At 38.6% G+C, this 18,363-nt stretch overlaps 1 protein-coding gene across 2 annotated transcripts in view; it reads left to right on the top strand.

Moving 5' to 3' along the window:
- ARHGEF26 (Rho guanine nucleotide exchange factor 26) overlaps positions 1-18,363 on the top strand; it is a 66,176-nt gene that overhangs the window by 25,505 nt on the left and 22,308 nt on the right. For both annotated transcript variants that reach the window (XM_076341498.1, XM_076341499.1), the window contains exons 7-10: positions 6,983-7,135; positions 7,630-7,759; positions 9,701-9,775; positions 11,524-11,613. In XM_076341498.1, the coding sequence (XP_076197613.1) occupies positions 6,983-7,135; positions 7,630-7,759; positions 9,701-9,775; positions 11,524-11,613 (448 nt within the window). The remainder of the gene's footprint in view (positions 1-6,982; positions 7,136-7,629; positions 7,760-9,700; positions 9,776-11,523; positions 11,614-18,363) is intronic.

Here is an 18,363-nt window from a genome sequence, read left to right as displayed (position 1 = left end):
TTCTGTGGCCTAACCTCTGCATAGAGAGTTATCTATGTGAATATTTGTGTTTAAGGACAGTAGAACAAAAGTACTTAAAAATTTTAAAGCCTTCCAGCTGTAACCCAAAAACTATTTATCCAGTAGGTGTTTATGCATCCTTTCCTGCAGAGCATCACTGTCACGATCATCTGAAACTTAGTGCCCACACAAATCCTCTCAAGCAATCGTGCTTTGTTGTTGGGTCTTGCAGAGTTTGTTATAGTAGCAACTTACGGATCTTTCACCAATTTTCAGATTTACTGTTGCTGCAGGAAGCACAAAAGAGGAAAACTGTATTTATCTGCGTATTTCTTTTGAACATCCATCCACTTTACTACCATAGTTATTCGAACTTGAATCTCTGCTTTCCTTGTACAGAGACTGATAAGGAATGAAGCAGCAGCCTTTCTTAGTTGAGACTGAGCAATAAGTCTTCCAAGAGGTCAGTCTGGTTTCAGAGAACTGCTATTGCCCTTCTTGCATAAAAAGAATGTGTAGCTTTGAAAAGGCACCAAGTTGTTAGTAAGTCTAGAAATACCTGTGTTTAGCAAGGCTGTCATAGTGGGAGGATATATGTATGTTCCCTTGGCTCCTCTCATGTATCATTGGGTCAGTGTGCTTTGTTTAAATGAGATTTTAAACCTCAAATTCATGAGATGAAAGCTTTTGTTGCAGATTGAGTTACGCTGCGTTGCTCCACGTTACTCTGGACAACAGTGAGGTTGATCTGTGCGGTGTTTATACCTAGGAAATCTTGCCTGCCGAAGTGTGGTATTTGCTATCCTACATGTCATACTGTAAATTCTACTATGGATGTGGCTGTATCAATATGAAGATCATGTCTACAAATGTTTATTTGTACACTTTATAGGAAAAGCAGCTTTATGTGCAGCAGTATCAAAACCTGCAACTTTCTCCCTACCTTTAAGCATGTGTGATAGTTTGTTGCCCTGGATAACTACTTCTACAGATGTGCAGGAAAGAGGCTGAAGTGCCTGTGATGGCACAAAGAGAAGTCCAACAGCACTTGAAGCTGTGCTGTGTCATCTCTCGCAGTGCTGTGTCCTGCCCCTTGGCCTTTCCTGTGACAGGCATTGCTGTTCTGCCTTCTGAACAGGACCTGCACAGGGCTGTAAAACAGCGTAATGTGGTGATTAGTACACTTGCACTTTGAACTTGCTTTCCTTTGGTTGTGGAAGTTAGGCGGTTGCCAACTTGGCACAGGTGCCCTTGTGAGAAAGATTAACCTGCGAGTGTTCACAGTCTCCCTCTGGCGCAGGGCTGCCAGGAGGTGTGTGGCCATGGCGGTACCCGCAGGGCTCTGAGAGGGAGCGGGGCAGGAGCCTGATGGGAGGAGTTTGTCATTTGAAATGAAATGACAAATTCCAGGCTTTCTCTGGAGAGTTTCCTGGGCACTCTCTAAATCACTGTTATTTCTAGACTGTGGTGGAGAGTTCCCTGGCTGATACACTTCCCTCAAGACTAAGGAATGCTTAATTTATGTTTTTGTATGATTCATATTTTTATATTAACAAAAAAATTCTTCCCAAATATCAAGATTGATTAGTTCTCTTGCATATAGTAACAACATCAGTATTTGCTAGTACTAACACTTGGTTATTGTGAAGCTAGGGATTGCAGGTGACAACCCAGGTTTGTAGAGCATGAGACAAGTTATGCGTGCAGTCATTCTCTGTTCTCCAAGGTCTTTGCTTGTTGTGTTTGTTAGTTCGGCTGTTCTAGCAAGTGTGTTATATGGGAATAGCCTCATCCCTGTTGCTAGAAAGCTTCACGAAATGATTTTGTGACATGCAAGAGATCATTTTGTTCTGTGTCAAATGAGTATGTAGGTAACTTTTCAGACTCGGGGAGACAGGCAGAAGTACCCTGCTTCTCAGTAGTATAAAAAGCCTTACTTTGTTCAGCATGGGAAAGGTTTTTAAAATGAAGACTCCTGTTGTGATGTCTTCATAATTTATCAAAAAGATTTACATTTCTAGTGCCACAGAGTGTTCTTTGTGGGTTCATTTGTCAGCGGGTATTAATTGGTTGAATCAAGATTTGTTTTTCTGAAATGCATACCATTGAGCTAGATGCTATGAGCACTTACTCGCTATCTCAAGAATCTCGCTGTAACAGAATATATTGGCAGGGTGGCCACAGCCTTTTTATTGTTCTGGATTTCTGCCAGAATACTATAAATAGTTGAAAAGGCAAGTGGCTTACCATTAGGACAGTTACTTGTGGGTAGGCTTGCTGAAAGTTGTTCCAGTTTGTTGCAGAATGAACGAATAGGCTGTCAGGGTCTTTTTTTTTTTTTTTTTTTCTTGTTTGGCTTTGTAGTTGCTCAGTGGATATTGCCTAATAAAAAGTATTTTTGTGGGCTCTTAGCTTTGCACTGTCTGGTGTTATAAATATATGTGTGTGTATGTATTGTTTTCCATTATTTAGATTGTGGTAACTCCCGTAACAAACTGATTAATTTCAAACACCTGTGGATGCAGTCCCTCACTTTAGTCACCCTCTTCAGCCATTCTTTTGCTAAAAGCTCTGATTCTGATTCAGCATAAAAATTCTATGGAAATAAGGCTGTAATTTTTTCCACTTTTACTCTTTTAAATTTCACACCCCATGCCCACCCCCCCAAAAAAAAAAAAAAAAATTGTGATGCAGATGTTAAGCTTCTGTTCCTGAGGAGAAGATTCAGATTTGGAGAGGCTAATCAGAAATTTTTGTTACTTTTATCTGAAGTTATCTGAAATTGGTAATTGTTTTTCCAGTTCCCTTATCTCTAAGAGGAGGAAGCTAAATTGTACTTGCTTCCACTGCAGTGGCTTTTTTCTGTTACTGGATAATAATGTGTCAGCAACAACATCACTATGAAGCTAAATCTGCATTATAATCTTCTTTATGCCAAATATAGGTCATTATAACTTCGAATACGTTAAGCAAGTGTAGTAATAATGGACTTTGAAATAAGTGATCTACAAGCCAGACCGCAGTTCACTTCCACATACAGAATGGCTTTGATGGTGATGGACTGATATTTTCAGTGACTGTTGCATCTGACAGAGAGGAACAATAGCACTGTCCAGAATGGTTAGCAATGGAGAATTGCACAAACCCGCAAGGAGATAAAAAATTAGTACCTCAAGCAGTAGGAAAAAAGTCAGATAAATGTTTGAGAACCTTGATTCTATGACTGCCACGTAACCCGTATACAAAACCATAATGATGTTATACCATCTGTCCCTCTCACCAACCTGGTAATGCTATCGTGTGTATTCTGTCATTTTGCAAAGAGAATAAAATGATCTCATAGTAACTTTATCAGAATTTTTTTGTTTCCTCTTAGCTCTCTTGGGTGCTGATCACCTGGTTCTGGTGACTTCTGGTGTTCCACATTTACTTCAGTTTCAGACAGATCTTCTACCAAGTCTGCTCTTTCCCAGTCTCACTCGCCAGAAAGGCTTTGGTATCAGTTTTTTTTCTATAGTGACCCTTGATGTAAATAATCTATTTAGATTTTTTGCCATACCTCCAACCTTTCTGTGTATTTCTTTTATGTGCTGTCACTTGATTCTACATGCTTTTTGCTCCCGGATAATAACTGATTCCGTAAGATAATTGTTTTTCTAACTCTAATTTGGCCTGCCTAGTTAAAATCTCTTTTACCTACCTAATTAGATTTTTTTTAATCCAGTGCAATCTAATTTTGGAATATCCAGCTAGCAAGATACAGTATTCATAAGAATGTAAGTCCTGCTCAGTTAATATCTTTACCTGGGGATGAAGGGAGAGTAAATGGTGAGAAGAAATGTTGACCAAAATGATTGATCTTAGGGCATTTATTTTGTGTATTTTTTCATGGCATCTGTTAAAGTAGAACTTCTGTTGATGTTGATGGGAGTTTTGCAGTTGTAAATGAGACATAGTTTAAGCCTTGTAAAGGTGAATTGTATGGACTAAGTTTGTAACATTGTGCATGTACCGCTGCGCATCTGTTTATACAGCTGAATTAACTAGAGTTTTTGAGAAAGTTGTGGATACCAGGCATTGATTAAAGCAATGCCAATGAGTAGGAAAAAATGGCTTAAGAAAATTGCCTCAGCAAGTATTAGGACATTGTTCCTGTTGGTGATTACCAGCTCATTAATGAGCTGCCTAAATACATGGGAAGACCCTTAACAGGAGCCACCAACTTTAAGGAGGAAACCCTTGTCATAAAGAGAGGGCAAACTCCAGTGTTGGTGAGATCTCTAGTGTTTCTAGATCTTGTGCTGTAAAAAGAAACAAACAGGAAATGCATTAAACCTGCATTTCTAAATTTGGCACATAGCCTTTAGGAGAGGGGCGTTTTAGAGTACTACAAATTGGACATTTCTTTTAAACAACACAAGGGCAAGATGAGGGAAATCAACTGCTGTCTTATGATGCTGTTTGAATTTCACTTAATTGAATCTAACTTTAACCAGAAAAGTTCTGGGTTTAACAGAAATAAATGCTTTAAATAAATCCTACTGGTATTAAGCAAAAAAAAGCCAGTCACACAGCGCAACTAATTCGTAGTTGGTTAAATTGAATGTAATCACTCGATCACTCAGTAGTGATCTTTATGACAGAATCTGTCCTAAAATTTTAAGTAAAAGGTTTTTATGATGTGTCTGGTTCACTGCTTGTATATAGTAATTAGCAGGCTGGATGCAAAAAAAGACAACCTTTGATTCAAACTCTGATGCACGATTTCCAGAGGTAATAATTCTTATAGTACGTGTTGTGGGGGATGGGACTTGGTTATGCTGCTTCTCTCTGCCCCTCTCTTTTTTTTTTTTTTTTTTTTTTTTAAAATCTGCTACTATCCAAGATTTTTACTGTTCCTTACAATGACTGTGACTGATGATGTCATTGATGAAGCACCAGATAAATTCTAAAAGCGGAAGTTCTAGCCCAGCATGGTCAAACACCTTGTCAGCGTGCCATAATATGCAGCAGGAAGAAATGTTGTATTTCCTAATTTCCTGAGCAAAGTAAATTGGCAGCACGCTAATAAGTTCTCCCAACTATAAACATGTCTGAGTAGAGTAGAAACAAATTCCAGTCGTCTGCAGTTCATGGTGGTCAGTGGTTGAAATCTGACTGTTGTGGTTCATGAGAAATTGTAGACCGTGTGACTTGGAGACTTTTTTTTTTTCTTTTCTCTTTTTTTCTTCTCGGACCCCATTGAAATTTCAGGCAACTATTAACTTCAGTATTTGTCCGTGTATTGTATGAGACCTCATTGCAGCTTAGTATGCATTGCCAGTTAGTACTGTTCTCGATACTAAAAGACCGCATACGTAGCATAATACAAATCAGCGACAACTTGAAATATTTTGTGCATTGAAATAAGATGGGTGGAGGATAGAAAGGTGCTGGAGGACTCTACCTTCCAAAAGGTGGCAAGGCTATTAAAAAATACTGCTGCACCACTTAAAGGGGAAGAGTGAGAAGAAAACTGTGCACTGTAGTAGACAGCATTGTATCTATTTGTAGGCAGTGTCCTGTTTTCCATTAAATGACAATGCTGATAAACATCAGTCAGTTCAATCTGCAGTTAATGTGTTAGAACTTTAAAAAAACAAAAAGAAACAAAAAATCCCAAACCAAACCAAAAAACCCCACACTTGATTCTTCTGACTGTGTGACTGACTGAGTGAGAATCTGGCAACAACTCAATTCAGGCAGATGTCTTCATTTTAGTTAACCCACGTTGTTAAACACTTGTACGATAAGCTTCTGTTCATCCTGTTCTCCTCTTCTTACATCTTTGAGATTCGTTTGTAAAACAAACTATGGAGAACATTGGTGGCACACTTAAAAAAATGAAATGCTGCAGGGTGACAGATTTCTGAAGAGCCAGTGTTAGTAATGAGAAAATGTAATAAAGGGCCAAAATAAAATAAAACATGTTTCAAAGTATCTTAGCTTGATGTGAGATCATGTGTTCCAAGTATTTCCTTAATTTTTATGCACTATATGAGTTTTTTTAGTAGCTGGTTTACTCTAGGGAGTTCAGGATTGTTCTAGTGAATCATCTTTTATAAATGCTGCAGGCAAGACTAGTATCAGAGAGATTTTCAGCAGCTTCTAGATTTTTAAGAATTGCAGTCATGTCAGAGTGTCAGTGTAGGTAATTCTAATGACCTGCAATAGATCTAATGCTGATCTGGGTGAGCTCTTAGACCCCAAACAGTAAAATATTTCTAATGAGCATTGTGGAAATAAAAGCTTTTTTTTTTCTGGTAAAATTAGGTGTGCAAGGAGGAGTGGAAAACTTTCAGAGGCCAAAGGGACTTAGCATATCTAAGGGGATGAACAATAGGGAAGTTCTTAGAACAAGCATGTTTAGGGGAAAAAGTCAGCTCGGGATTTTGGTTTCTATTCTCATTTTCACTGTTTCCAGTCTGTGTTTGTTTTTAATGGTAGATTGAAGTATATGGTACATGAGCACCTTGTCCAGCTCAGCCTGCTACACATTTTTTTGTTCTTAGTTTAGCGGTTCACACATAACTTTATTTCATTGAACATTTCTGGTATGTAATGGTATTTCCTTTATTACAAGAGGAAATGTGTTAATGTTGTGCTTGAAGTTGTTTCATTTCTTTTTCAACCCTGTTTCTGGAAATTCTAGTCTAACCAGATCAGTAATGCTGTTTTGGTTTTGGCAGCTAGAGAATGGGAAGTAACTTCGCCAGCATTGCTTATGCGGAACTCTGCCAGGTGACACGGCCACCCTTTGACTTTTATTATGTAAAGATTTTCCTTACTGTTCTGCCAAAGGAGAGATGATCTCAGCCTTTCATAAACCATTTAAGTTGTCATTAGGTTATAAAAGTCATGGGTTGTGTCAGCTGAAGTGTAAAATGTTGCAAGAGAAAGTTGCTATTTTTTTGTAAAAATGAGTAATTTCTCTTTTTCACAGGTTCTTTAAAGAACTTGAAGCAAGACATCAGAACAACATCTTTATTGATGATATTAGTGATATAGTTGAAAAGCACACTTCTTCAACATTTGATCCATATGTAAAGTACTGCACCAATGAAGTCTATCAGCAGCGAACACTGCAGAAATTACTGTAAGAACTGATCTTAAAATATGATTGCAAAACCATCGCCTTTGTAGTAGGAGTGAGTAGTAGGCGGTGGTATTTGGTGCAAAACCTATGGCTTCCAACTAAGCGTGTACTTACATGCTTAGCTTTCCTTAATGTACAAGTTCCTTTGAAGTAATTGGGAGTGAAAACATGCCTGGCTGCATAGTCCAATCCTATTTGTGGTCAGGTTTTACATTCCCTTTCCACTGATAAGTACAGTTTAATCAATGTCAAAGATGTCCTTTCATTCTATGTTACGTATGAGACTGTTTGCACTCACGTTCGTGTATGGGAGAACTTGAGGTTTCTAAAAGTCAATACTGGTCTTGCATATCTAAAGCTGAAGGCTTAGTTGATATGACTCCTTCAAACCACACGTTCCCATTAATAAAATCATGATTTATTTAAAATCTAGCAACTTTCACAATTCTTTGGTAAAACATACCGTTTCATTCTCTCCCCCTTTTTCCCACCAGAGCCACAAATCCAGCATTTAAAGAGGTGTTATCACGGATCGAGTCCCATGAAGACTGCCGGAATTTACCAATGATCTCTTTCCTCATTCTTCCCATGCAGAGAGTTACTCGTCTTCCCTTACTGATGGATGTGAGAACAGAGTTATTTTTCTATTTTTCCTCGATGCATGTCCTATTAATGTTAGCATTCTTTCATACTCAATTCCTAGTTCATTCCAGTCTCTTCATATCTTCTTTCTTACACCAGGTACAGGGCTGTAGATAGTGGTCTGTTGATTATGAAGCACTGTAGCATTTGTTCATCTACTGTGACTGGTACCCCCCGCTCCTGACCCTCCATTCAAAAATTGAATATTTAGACATTCTAATAGAAAAATTGTAAAGGGTCAAAATGATTCTGAAACCAAGGAGGAACCTAGCACAGAAATTCTATATAGTGTTAGGATTAAAATTAAACCCTACAGTTTAAAAAAACAAGACTTTCTATCATATAGATTAGATACGGGTCCTTTTGCAGTAAATACTTACTTTCAGGAACAGAGTTGTTAAGACCCTCAGTTAAGATGGTCGGAGTGTAACCCTGAATAATAAACTCCGTTCTCAGGGGCACGGGAGCTATTTGTGAGTGGAACAGTATTGATACACTCGGTTTCCCACCAGTGTGTTACACTGTGAGATGTTCCCTTCCTGTGCAGGTTACTGGGCGACTTAGGAAGTGTGATGAAGTGCAGCTGAGTATTTGTGAAGCAAAGTTTGCACCAAGATTCATGGTATTTCAGTTAAGATGCTAGAATTAAATTTATGAGCTGGACCACCAGCAATAGTGCAGATTAAAATCCAGGCTCAGATTCTAGCATTGGTAGGATCCAGAAACAGGGCTAATAATTTTGTTCTCCTATATATTTGCAAATTGTGCACTGATTAATTTGATTGATCATCTGGATAGTTACTTAGTTCATTCATGGACATTGAGTACTCTCTTCTGCAGTACATTTCTAGGTTAAAAAAATGGAATAATAATCCAGTATTACTTTGGTGTGTCACTAGGTGTGCCTTCCCCTTGTTTTTTTCTTTTCTTCGCCTCCTTCCCCTCTTCAGCTAAGAGAATCTAAACAAGCAAACCAAGCATTTTATTTTCCACTGTTTCAACTTGGTTTGTTTGTTTTTCTTGGAGATGGTTGTGTAAACCTTATGTTGAGAATTCAGAGTGAATTCAATTTTTAAGGTTTCAGTACCAGAAATATGGCTCCAACTACATTCAGAGAGGAACTAAACCAAAGACTAATTTAATGTAAAATATCTTACGATGTTTTTGTTTCTCAATCAAAAAAGTGATTTAACTGGTCTGTCATTGATTCAAAATGCCTGTTTCTGATAGGACTTCGTCTTTACCTGTAATTCATGAGAATAAACTCTGTCAATAGATATAACTCTCATGTGTAACTCATAGATCAGTTTTACTTCTCATTAGTTTCCAGCGCTTCCTCTGTTTGGATGCGGCAGCTGGCTTCCCTTCCATGTGCTTTCTTGTTTTAATAAAATAATACTCTCATGTATATTTTCCCATGGTACACATAACAGTGTAGCCTTAAGAGCTTTTTCTGTTAATCCTTTGGAAATGCTTACCTTCCACAAAGAGGTCAGAGTAATCTGGTACAGTTTTCTTATTGCAAATATGGTTGTACATAAATGGGTATTTCAACTTCCATGAAAAGCTTAACATGGTACTTGAAACAGGAAGGACCTGATTATGTACGGCTGCAATGGGATTTCATTGTGGTTTGCAAAAAGTTAGAGACAACTGGAAGGGAAAGTCCTGCCTCTTCCACTGTGTTGCCATGGATGGAGGTTGGCCAAGAGGTGCAAAACATCACTTTGCTTTCCAAAAATCTTTCAAGGGAGGCATTAGTGTCACGAAGCACTCTGAAGAAGGGATCTAGTGTTCTCTTATTTGTCCCAGTCCACAGCTGTGACTTCACCTCTTTGATTTCAGTTAATATGTATGTAAAATTCTGTATTTGTTACAATCTGTGCTTCTTGGTCCTCTGAAGTAACTGACATTTTATTTCAGACTATTTGTCAGAAAACTCCTAAGAATTCACCAAAATATGAGAACTGCAAGCAAGCTCTGAAAGAAGTGAGCAAGGTATGTTCTTAGAAGTTTAATGTGGATGCAGAATTTTTTCTGCTTTGACTGTTTTCCTTCCTAAATTGCACTGCATGCTTTTGTCATTTCAAAAGTCCACTGTGAGAAGTGGCTGCTTTTGGTTTTTGTTAGTCACTTGAGAATTAATTTTCATGTTCATTACTCATTTTGTTCACGTGTTTCATTGTGTAGTTGGACAAATTCATTCTGTTTTCCAGTCATTCCAACAGAAAGCCATATGGTGGACCATATATATAAAAAAAGCCAAAACACTGTCCTGACAGTAGAGAAAAGAGAGTCTTGAATCTTCTAAGCAAACTTAAGCATTCTTTCTGCTTTTATTGTAAGTTAACCAGATCATCTTCTGACAGTTGTTCAAAGTTGTTCTCTTCTCCTGTAGTCATGCTTTTTTCCCAAGAATCAATGATGGAAGAAGAGCACAAGTCCGTTTCCATGCATAGATTGTAAATTTCAACAGCATTTACTTGTATAATAAATTCCGGTTCCTTCCATTTGAACCTGAGCAATCATATTACCAATTTTTTTTAAATTGGTGGGAAATTCCAATTAATCTGTTTATGTTTATGTTCTGGAAATAGACAACTCCGTAAAACAGAGCATTGTGGTTTGAAAAGAAAATCTAAGGATCTAAGGACTGGCTATTTTTTGCCTCCAAGATCTCAGAATTTCAGAAACTGTAGTGCATCATAGACTGTTGTGAAATGTGGAGTACTGGGCATTCTTTATTTAAAAAAAAAAAAAAAAATCTTTCTCTGCACGTTGGGGCTAGACATTACCTTGGGCCTTGAACATTCTTGTCTGCTTTAAGGGAAAAATTGATGTTTTCCATGCATAAATAATGCAAACGGGAAGAGTACTGAAGGATAAAAACTATAAATTGTTTTATTTAAGAAAGGCCACTAGGGATCGTTTTTATGCCTAAATTACTGTCTGTTTATTACTTAGGAAAATATCCCAAATTTGGCAACACTGTACTGCTGCTGGGTTTTTCTGTAGGAACAGTATATGGTGTGTAAAGTGTGCGATTATAAAAGGAGAAAAGGCCCGTTGACAGTTGGGAAATCCATGCGTGATGTTGTGGGGTTAAGGGGGATGCTTTTTCATGCCTTTCTGTCTTTGCCCCTCTGTTTTTATATGCTCCCCACACACATGCGCAGGCTTCAGTAAAACTGTAGCACGCTTTAAAATTGCATTGTAAAGGTCAGCTGCAATGAAACCTTTTTCTAGGATGTTGTTTGCCTTAGTTTAACAAGATTGTACTGTAACGTTTGTGTTGGGACTTCCTTCTATGAATGAGTTGGGTGTGCGTGATAGACGTGGCAGCATGTCGCACTGATGTGTCAGTCTGGAAGGTGGTTTATTGTGGAGCTGATCATTAACTTGGATGAGAGAGCTATAACCCTTCTCAGTCAGAACTTCTGGCTGAACCTTTGTACCATCTGGGCTCCGCTGAAGAATAAATAATTATCATAGGATAGTTCAGGTTGAGGGGGTTCTCAGGAGGTCATCCAGTCCAGCCTCAAAGCAGAATTGGCTATCAAGTCAGACCAGGTCACTCAGGGCTGCATTCAGTCTGGGCTTGAAAACTTTATGCCTGTCACCCAGCGTGAAAATGTCAGTTCCTTTGTAAATTTTAAGCTTCCTCAGAAGTGCATTTTATAAAGTAACAAGAGTTTATTACAAGTCTCAAGTACATTAAACCTGTTAAATAAATGTCTCATTTCTAGTTGGTGCGTTTATGCAACGAAGGTGCTCGGAAAATGGAAAGGACAGAAATGATGTACACAATTAACTCCCAACTGGAATTTAAAATCAAGGTATGATGATGATATTTCTGACCATAAATCATTTAGCATGTGAATAGCTTTGAGTACACGTTAAGTTTTGATAGGTTCATTGCCAGCATAAACAAAGTAAATTAGTGTAGGCTGTAATATTGACATGACTTTTCAGTTAAGGAGGACAAGTTCATATTCTGGCGTAGCTGGAGCCCTGGAAACTCAGAGTAACTGAGGACTGTTGCATCTAACCAAGCAGATTAAGCTTCGGGTTGAGGCTTTTCAGGGAAAGAGAGTATCAGGATGTGTTGGTTTTTTTTTAAAAGAATAAATTAGCATTAATTACTGAAGAATGAGGTATGTCCAGACTCTGGGTTTGCCTTTGTGGATGAAACCCTGTCGCTGTTGGAGCGACAGTACCTAGTAATACCAGTCATGGTACAATTTTATGCTGTTTTACGTAATTCATAACAATGTGCATGATGGTCTTGTCACAGTTCACACAGAATCACATGTTGGTCTGCCTCTGTGTCCATCCTTCTCATCATTCATTTCCTCAAGGCTTGTCTGATTTTGAATTGTTTTTTTTTCTCTCTCTCTCTCTTTCCTCCTCACATAAAACCAAAGCAGAAGAATGCACAGCATCATTTCTAATTTGTACGTTCTAATTCTCCACTGCAAATGGAGGCCATGTCATTGCACAGCATACCTGGTACATTAATTGACGAATCTGTTGAAGCCTCTTGTAGAATGGGAACTTGTTGGATGGATTAAAGAAATGTTTTTGAGGGAGGTATTGCATTGCAAAGCAGTTCTGTTTCTCACTTCAGCACTTTGTCTGGCAGTGTGTAAACAAGTTCTGATAAATTTGATTGCACATGAATTGACTCTTTTCTGTGAGCTGTAGATAGTTCTGAAGTTTTGCTTAGATTTCTAAGCAACGCTGTTTCTTTAAAGAGTGAACTAGTATTTGTAATTGTTTGATACAGTAAACGGTGAAACTTCAATAGCATCTTCATATCACACACTAATTCTTGTAAAGAAATGATCTATTATGGCAGGATAAAAATTAAAACTTTAGTCAAGTATTTTCATTTTAAGTAGAAGGGTTATATTATAGCAAAATGTTTTTATAATATATATTGAATTAAGTATTCTTTGCTGTAAACACAAAGTAAGCTGCTGTTAAGATTTTGCCATCAGGAGAGAGGCCAACTACTGCTGCTTGATGAGATGTTCTCATGTACATGATAGGAAAAGTATGCCTGAGTAAATACTTTTAGGCCAGGAAGTATTTGACTATCCTGATTTACAACAGTATGAAATAAAAAACCCGGCCTGTTTCTAGTCACCTTAGGACGTGTTTCTTGGCATTACGGTCTATTTCTACAGCAGACTATGTGAATCTTGTAAAAACTGTCAGTTTGAGGAGTCCTCCTTTTTGTGGGAGGTGATTGAGAGCAGGATAAGGTTAGAGAGTGCTGCAGACTGCAGCATTCAAGGAGGCAGTGGTGTGAAATACGTCAGCCCAGCTGGCCTTCCCAATAGCTGGGTGCATTGGCTCTTAGGTCACACCTGCAGGCAGGAGTTACCCAGCTTTGCCTACAATAGCACATTTCATAGAATTATAGAATCGTTTGGGTTGGAAAAGACCTTTAAGAACATCAAGTCCAACCGTTAACCTAGCACTGCCAAGTCTACCACTAAACCATGTCCCTAAGTGCCTCATCTACTCGTCTTTTAAATACCTCCAGGGATGGTGACTCAACCACTTCCCTGGGCAGCCTGTTCCAATTCTTGACAACCCTTTCAGTGAAGAAATTTTTCCTAATATCCTATCTAAACCTCCCCTGGCACAACTTGAGGCCGTTTCCTCTTGTCCTGTTGTTGTAGAAAGAGTGATAGTGCGCTTCACTCATAAGAGAAGCAACAATATACTTTGTTAACTCACTGTTTTATATCAATAAAGTTCAATGATAAATGCGACAGTGGTTTAACAAGATTCAATGGCAAGGTACACTTGACTATTTATTGCATGGAGGACAGGGTCAGACAAGCCTGTCAGGGAGACCCTCCTGTTGAGTCATGAGGTTCACAAAGGACCCCCTTGCTTTCTAAACTCCTTCTCAGAGAGGAGTCTAGGTGTGGCTGGATCCAATCCTAGTCCCAGTCTTGGTCAGTGGTTTATGTCTAAAGGATTATATATGAACAATCAATCCTTTATATCACTTAGCTAAGATTTCAAAGTTTAGCATGCTATTAGTCACTTACTGAGGACCTGTTGCAGCAAGGAATCTCTCAACCTCGAGGAGTAACCTTGAGAGGTGACCCTACTCAAGGGGAGATCCTGGCATGCAGCCTCCTGCCATGCAGGAGAGCTCAACAGGCCCTGGGCTGTCCACTATTTATGGAGTAAGATGAATGACTTATAGTCGTATTTGCATACCACAAGACATGTGCGTCGCTGTGCCAGACAGCCCTTGGCTACTGTGTTGCCGTCCATTTCCAAAGTCCAGCATAAGTTGGATGCAGCCATCATGACCCCCACTGGTGGTTATTGTTTATGCTGGGTGGAGGGAGCACACTGCCATACCTATTGCTTGTTACTTGGGAGAAGAGACCGACATCCACCTCACTACAACCTCCTTTCAGGTAGTTGTAGAGAGCAATAAGGTCTCCCCTGAGCCTCCTTTTCTCCAGGTTAAACAACCCCAGTTCCCTCAGCCGCTCCTCATACGTCTTGTGCTCTAGACCCTTCACCAGCTGCTTTGCCCTTCTTTGGACAAGCTCCAGCACCTCAACGTCCTTCTTGCAGTGAGGAGCCCAAAACTGAACACAGTATTCAAGGTGCGGCCTCACCAGTGCCGAGTACAGGGGGACAATCACTTCCCTACTCCTGCTGGCCACGTTAGTTCTGATACAAACCAGGATGTTATTGGCCACCTTGGCCACCTGGGCACACTGCCGGCTCATATTCAGCTGGCTGTTGACCAACACCCCCAGGTCCTTTTCTGCCAGGCAGCTTTCCAGCCACTCTTTCTCAAGCCTGTAGTGTTGCATGGGGTTGTTGTGACCCATGTTCAGGACCCGGTACTTAGTCTTGTTGAACCTCATACGATTGGCCTTGGCCCATTGATCCAGCCTGTCCACATCCCTCTGTAGAGCCTCCCTATCCTCAAGCAGATCAACAGTCCCACCCAACTTGGTGTCATCTGCAAACGTACTGAGGGTGCACTTGATCCCCTCATCCAGATCATTGATGAAGACGTTGAACAAGACTGGCCCCAAAACTGAGCCCTGGGGAACACCGCTCGTGACCAGCCGCCAACTGGATTTAACTCCATTCACCACAACTCTTTGGGCCCAGCTGTCCAGCCAGTTTTTTACCCAGTGAAGAGTACGCCTGTTCAAGCCATGAGCAGCCAGTTTCTCCAGGAGAATGCTGTGAGAAACGGTGTCAAAGGCTTTACTGAAGTCCAGGTAGACCACATCCACAGCCTTTCCCTCATCCGCTAGGCGGGTCACCTGGTCGTAGAAGGAGATCAGGTTAGTCAAGCAGGACATTTGGCAGCATCGGATGTGCAACCAAAATCGTATGATACCTGCCTGGAATAGCAAGCTGTGTGACAGCAGACTTCAGTGTAGGTGAAATTACTTAAGCTAAACTACACCTTTATTAATACAGTTCACTTTATTAATCCCAAGTTTTTGTTTTGCTAGTACAGGTGCTGTTAACCCTCAAATAATTTTAAAGTCTCTTAGGATACTGAGATATTCCAATTTTTTTTCTTTCTAGTACTGAAAATACAATTTAGGCTGTTACTAAAAAAAAAAATCTGCTACAATTAGTCTTTTCGGTAGGAAAAAATAGCAGACATAGTTGTAGTTAGTAGGGGGTTTATTGTACTTTCAAGATATTTTTTCAAGTATATTTACTTTTTTTCTATTCAATGTTTGTTAAAATACCATTTCTATAAGTAATGTCTCATATGTAATTATACATAATGAGTAGTATTTTGTGAGAAGATTTTTTTATTATTATTATCATATATGTAGTAAGTGGACGTTCATGTTTTTGAAACAACAGTTCTTTAAAGGATCTTGGTCAGTCTTTGAGGAAATGCTGTCTCCAGAAAGGTGTTTTGCAACTTGTCCGCAGTATTTTTATTTTCAAACTTTGACTAAAAACTGAGAATAATAAAAATATTTACTTAAAACAACAACAATAAATAAACCATCTCATAACAAGTGACATCGCTACATTTGCTAACAATGGTGGATAATAGTCTCAAGTCTTTGGATAGTCTAAAATAGCATTTTGGATAGTCTAAAGTCCTTGGGCTATCCGCTTTGCGGTTTTATTCATAGTTTTCAAATCTACAGAAGTGTTTAAGTGCTTAAATGGTTTATAGTCTCTTACTTTCCCCATGGGAAGAGGATGCACACTGTCGATCCCGACTTTGCAGATGCGAGAGGCCCTGTATAATTCTTCCCTGTACATGCTGTAACTAGCAGCTCTCGCTAGTTTCATGGGAGTAATAGCAACTCTATGTATTTTGTTTTTCTGTGATTTTTATGCAAGTGTTTTTTTCCTTTGTGCATCTTAAATATAACCACTTAGTGGTTTAGACCTTGTCTGTGGTTTGAGAGCTTGCCAGCTGGCGTATAAAAGACTGCTTTGGCCAAGTTTCAATACATTTTAAGTTCTGACAGCTTGTTTTATATAGAAAGGAGATGGTATACGCGATGTACCCTTTTGGCAATTAAGGAAAAAGTAATATGAAAGTAAAAAGCTGCCTCTGGAATATAGTCCATTAGGAAAACGTAATGAACTCACTTGGAGCACAGATTAGAGGACTTTTTAGCTCATCCTCACATAGAAATTTTTAAAGTACTTTTTGTCTGTAAAACAATCATCTTGGTGCTATAATTCTGTTTTATAACCATTATAAATTAGGTAAACTATTTCTGTTCTTGTTCAACCTCATAGAGTGTTTTGGGATTTTTGTTTAACTTCATTATTTTGTTAGATGTAACTGTAGAGCATTTCATGGGAGTACAAGAGAAGCTGCTGAAATATTATGTCACTTTTGTACGTGGCTAATCTGTAGAATTTAGTTTTTAACAAAGATTCAGAAGTTTTTATTTTAAATTTTTCATCTTTAGCACCAGAAAAGTTGTGGGGTTTTCTTCTGCAAACACACTTTTGTGTTCATGAAACAAACTTGTTTGTGACTTCTGCGCTGAAGGACCATCTAGTCCAAAGTCTTTCAATTTTGTAAAGTCACAAAAAGTGTGATGGTGTCACTGTTAGGGAATGGTCTGATGTTTCACATTCCTGTATTGTCACATGGAACCATTACTGCATTTCAAGAAACATAAAAGCCATTTGTTTAAAAAAAATTATTTTCATGTTACTTGAAGGTACTGAACCAGCAGAGTTTTGATTGAAAGTAAGCCAGATTTTTTAAAGCCGAATGTCGATACAAAACTTTCTTTGATTTCAGTGATGGAACTTGGGAGTTCCTCTGGGAGTGTCATATCTGAGTACTGAGCTAAGCTGGGCTTTCATAACCTGTGAGGTTTAATGATGTATATTTAATAAAATGACTGTCCATAAGAGGAGTTATATGATACAGTGCTAGGAGAAACCTGGATTGATAGAAGTCTAAGTTAGCCACTGATCTGAGATGAGTGACAACATGAATTAATGAACTTGAAGTTACAGTGATTTGTAACCAGACTGATTTACTCTGATTCACTAACAGAGACTTGGATAAAAATCTATTTGTGAAATATGGATTTGAAACAAAATTCTGCATTTCCAAATTGGAGAATACAGTAGAAAATGGATTTAATAAACTAATGGGTAATACAAAACTAGAAACCTGCAAAAAAAGTCATATAAATCAAAACAGAATATGTGAGCTTAGATTAATTGGGAAGAAATGTCCAAAGGGAATTTCGTCAAGATTTAATACACTAATACTATCTTGGTAGCATGAATGCAAAAATACTGGGAATCGTATCAGATAAATGAAATATGTTAGTATTTGTCAGTAGTCACTTTGAAAGAATACAGGTTTTGAAAGGTCCCTCATGTAGGTCTACAGTATAGCAAAGGTTTTGTTCAGTGGATGTCTGTGTTCAAGTACCAGGTGAGGGTAGGTATTCATTACTGCTTGTTCTGGGTATATTGGGACATAAAACACATCTGAGGCAAGGTAAAAAGTTTAAGGCTTCTTTAATTTGTAACAATTTGCAGTAGTTCCAGAGGACTGCTATGTTTTGCAATTTTGAGCAACCTTCATCTGCCATTAGTACACTGCCTCCTAACAGAAAGCATGGGGGAGAGAGTTCTGTGGTACTGCATGGTGGCAGAAAAAGCATCTTTGGAATAATTGTTTTGTTGTGTGCCACTTCAGAGTCACTGTAAAATCATACCTCAAAAGTCAGAAACACAGGGTGGCTGCATGTAAAATTAGGGACTTAATATTTTGTTCTTCCAACAGCAAGATCACAGTCAAAGCACTGTATTTTGGTTTTGGCATAGCACTATGGGGCAAGTATTGACAAGTTGAAATTAGTTCAGTAAAGAGCAGCTAAAGTGATCAAAAGATATGAAAAAACAACCCATGCAGAATGAAGAAGACAGCTGACAAGCTGAATGAAGAAATAGTTTTTACAAGCATGTGAAAAGTGCTTTAAATGAGTGGAAAAAAAGCAGTTGTCTTCATTAGTCTAATCATGCAAGACCAATAATTAATTTGAACAACAGCAAAGCAAGTA

Source organism: Aptenodytes patagonicus, chromosome 6 (assembly GCF_965638725.1).
Source record: "Aptenodytes patagonicus chromosome 6, bAptPat1.pri.cur, whole genome shotgun sequence".
NCBI classification, from domain to species: domain Eukaryota; kingdom Metazoa; phylum Chordata; class Aves; order Sphenisciformes; family Spheniscidae; genus Aptenodytes; species Aptenodytes patagonicus.
This window is presented reverse-complemented; position numbering and strand designations above follow the sequence as displayed.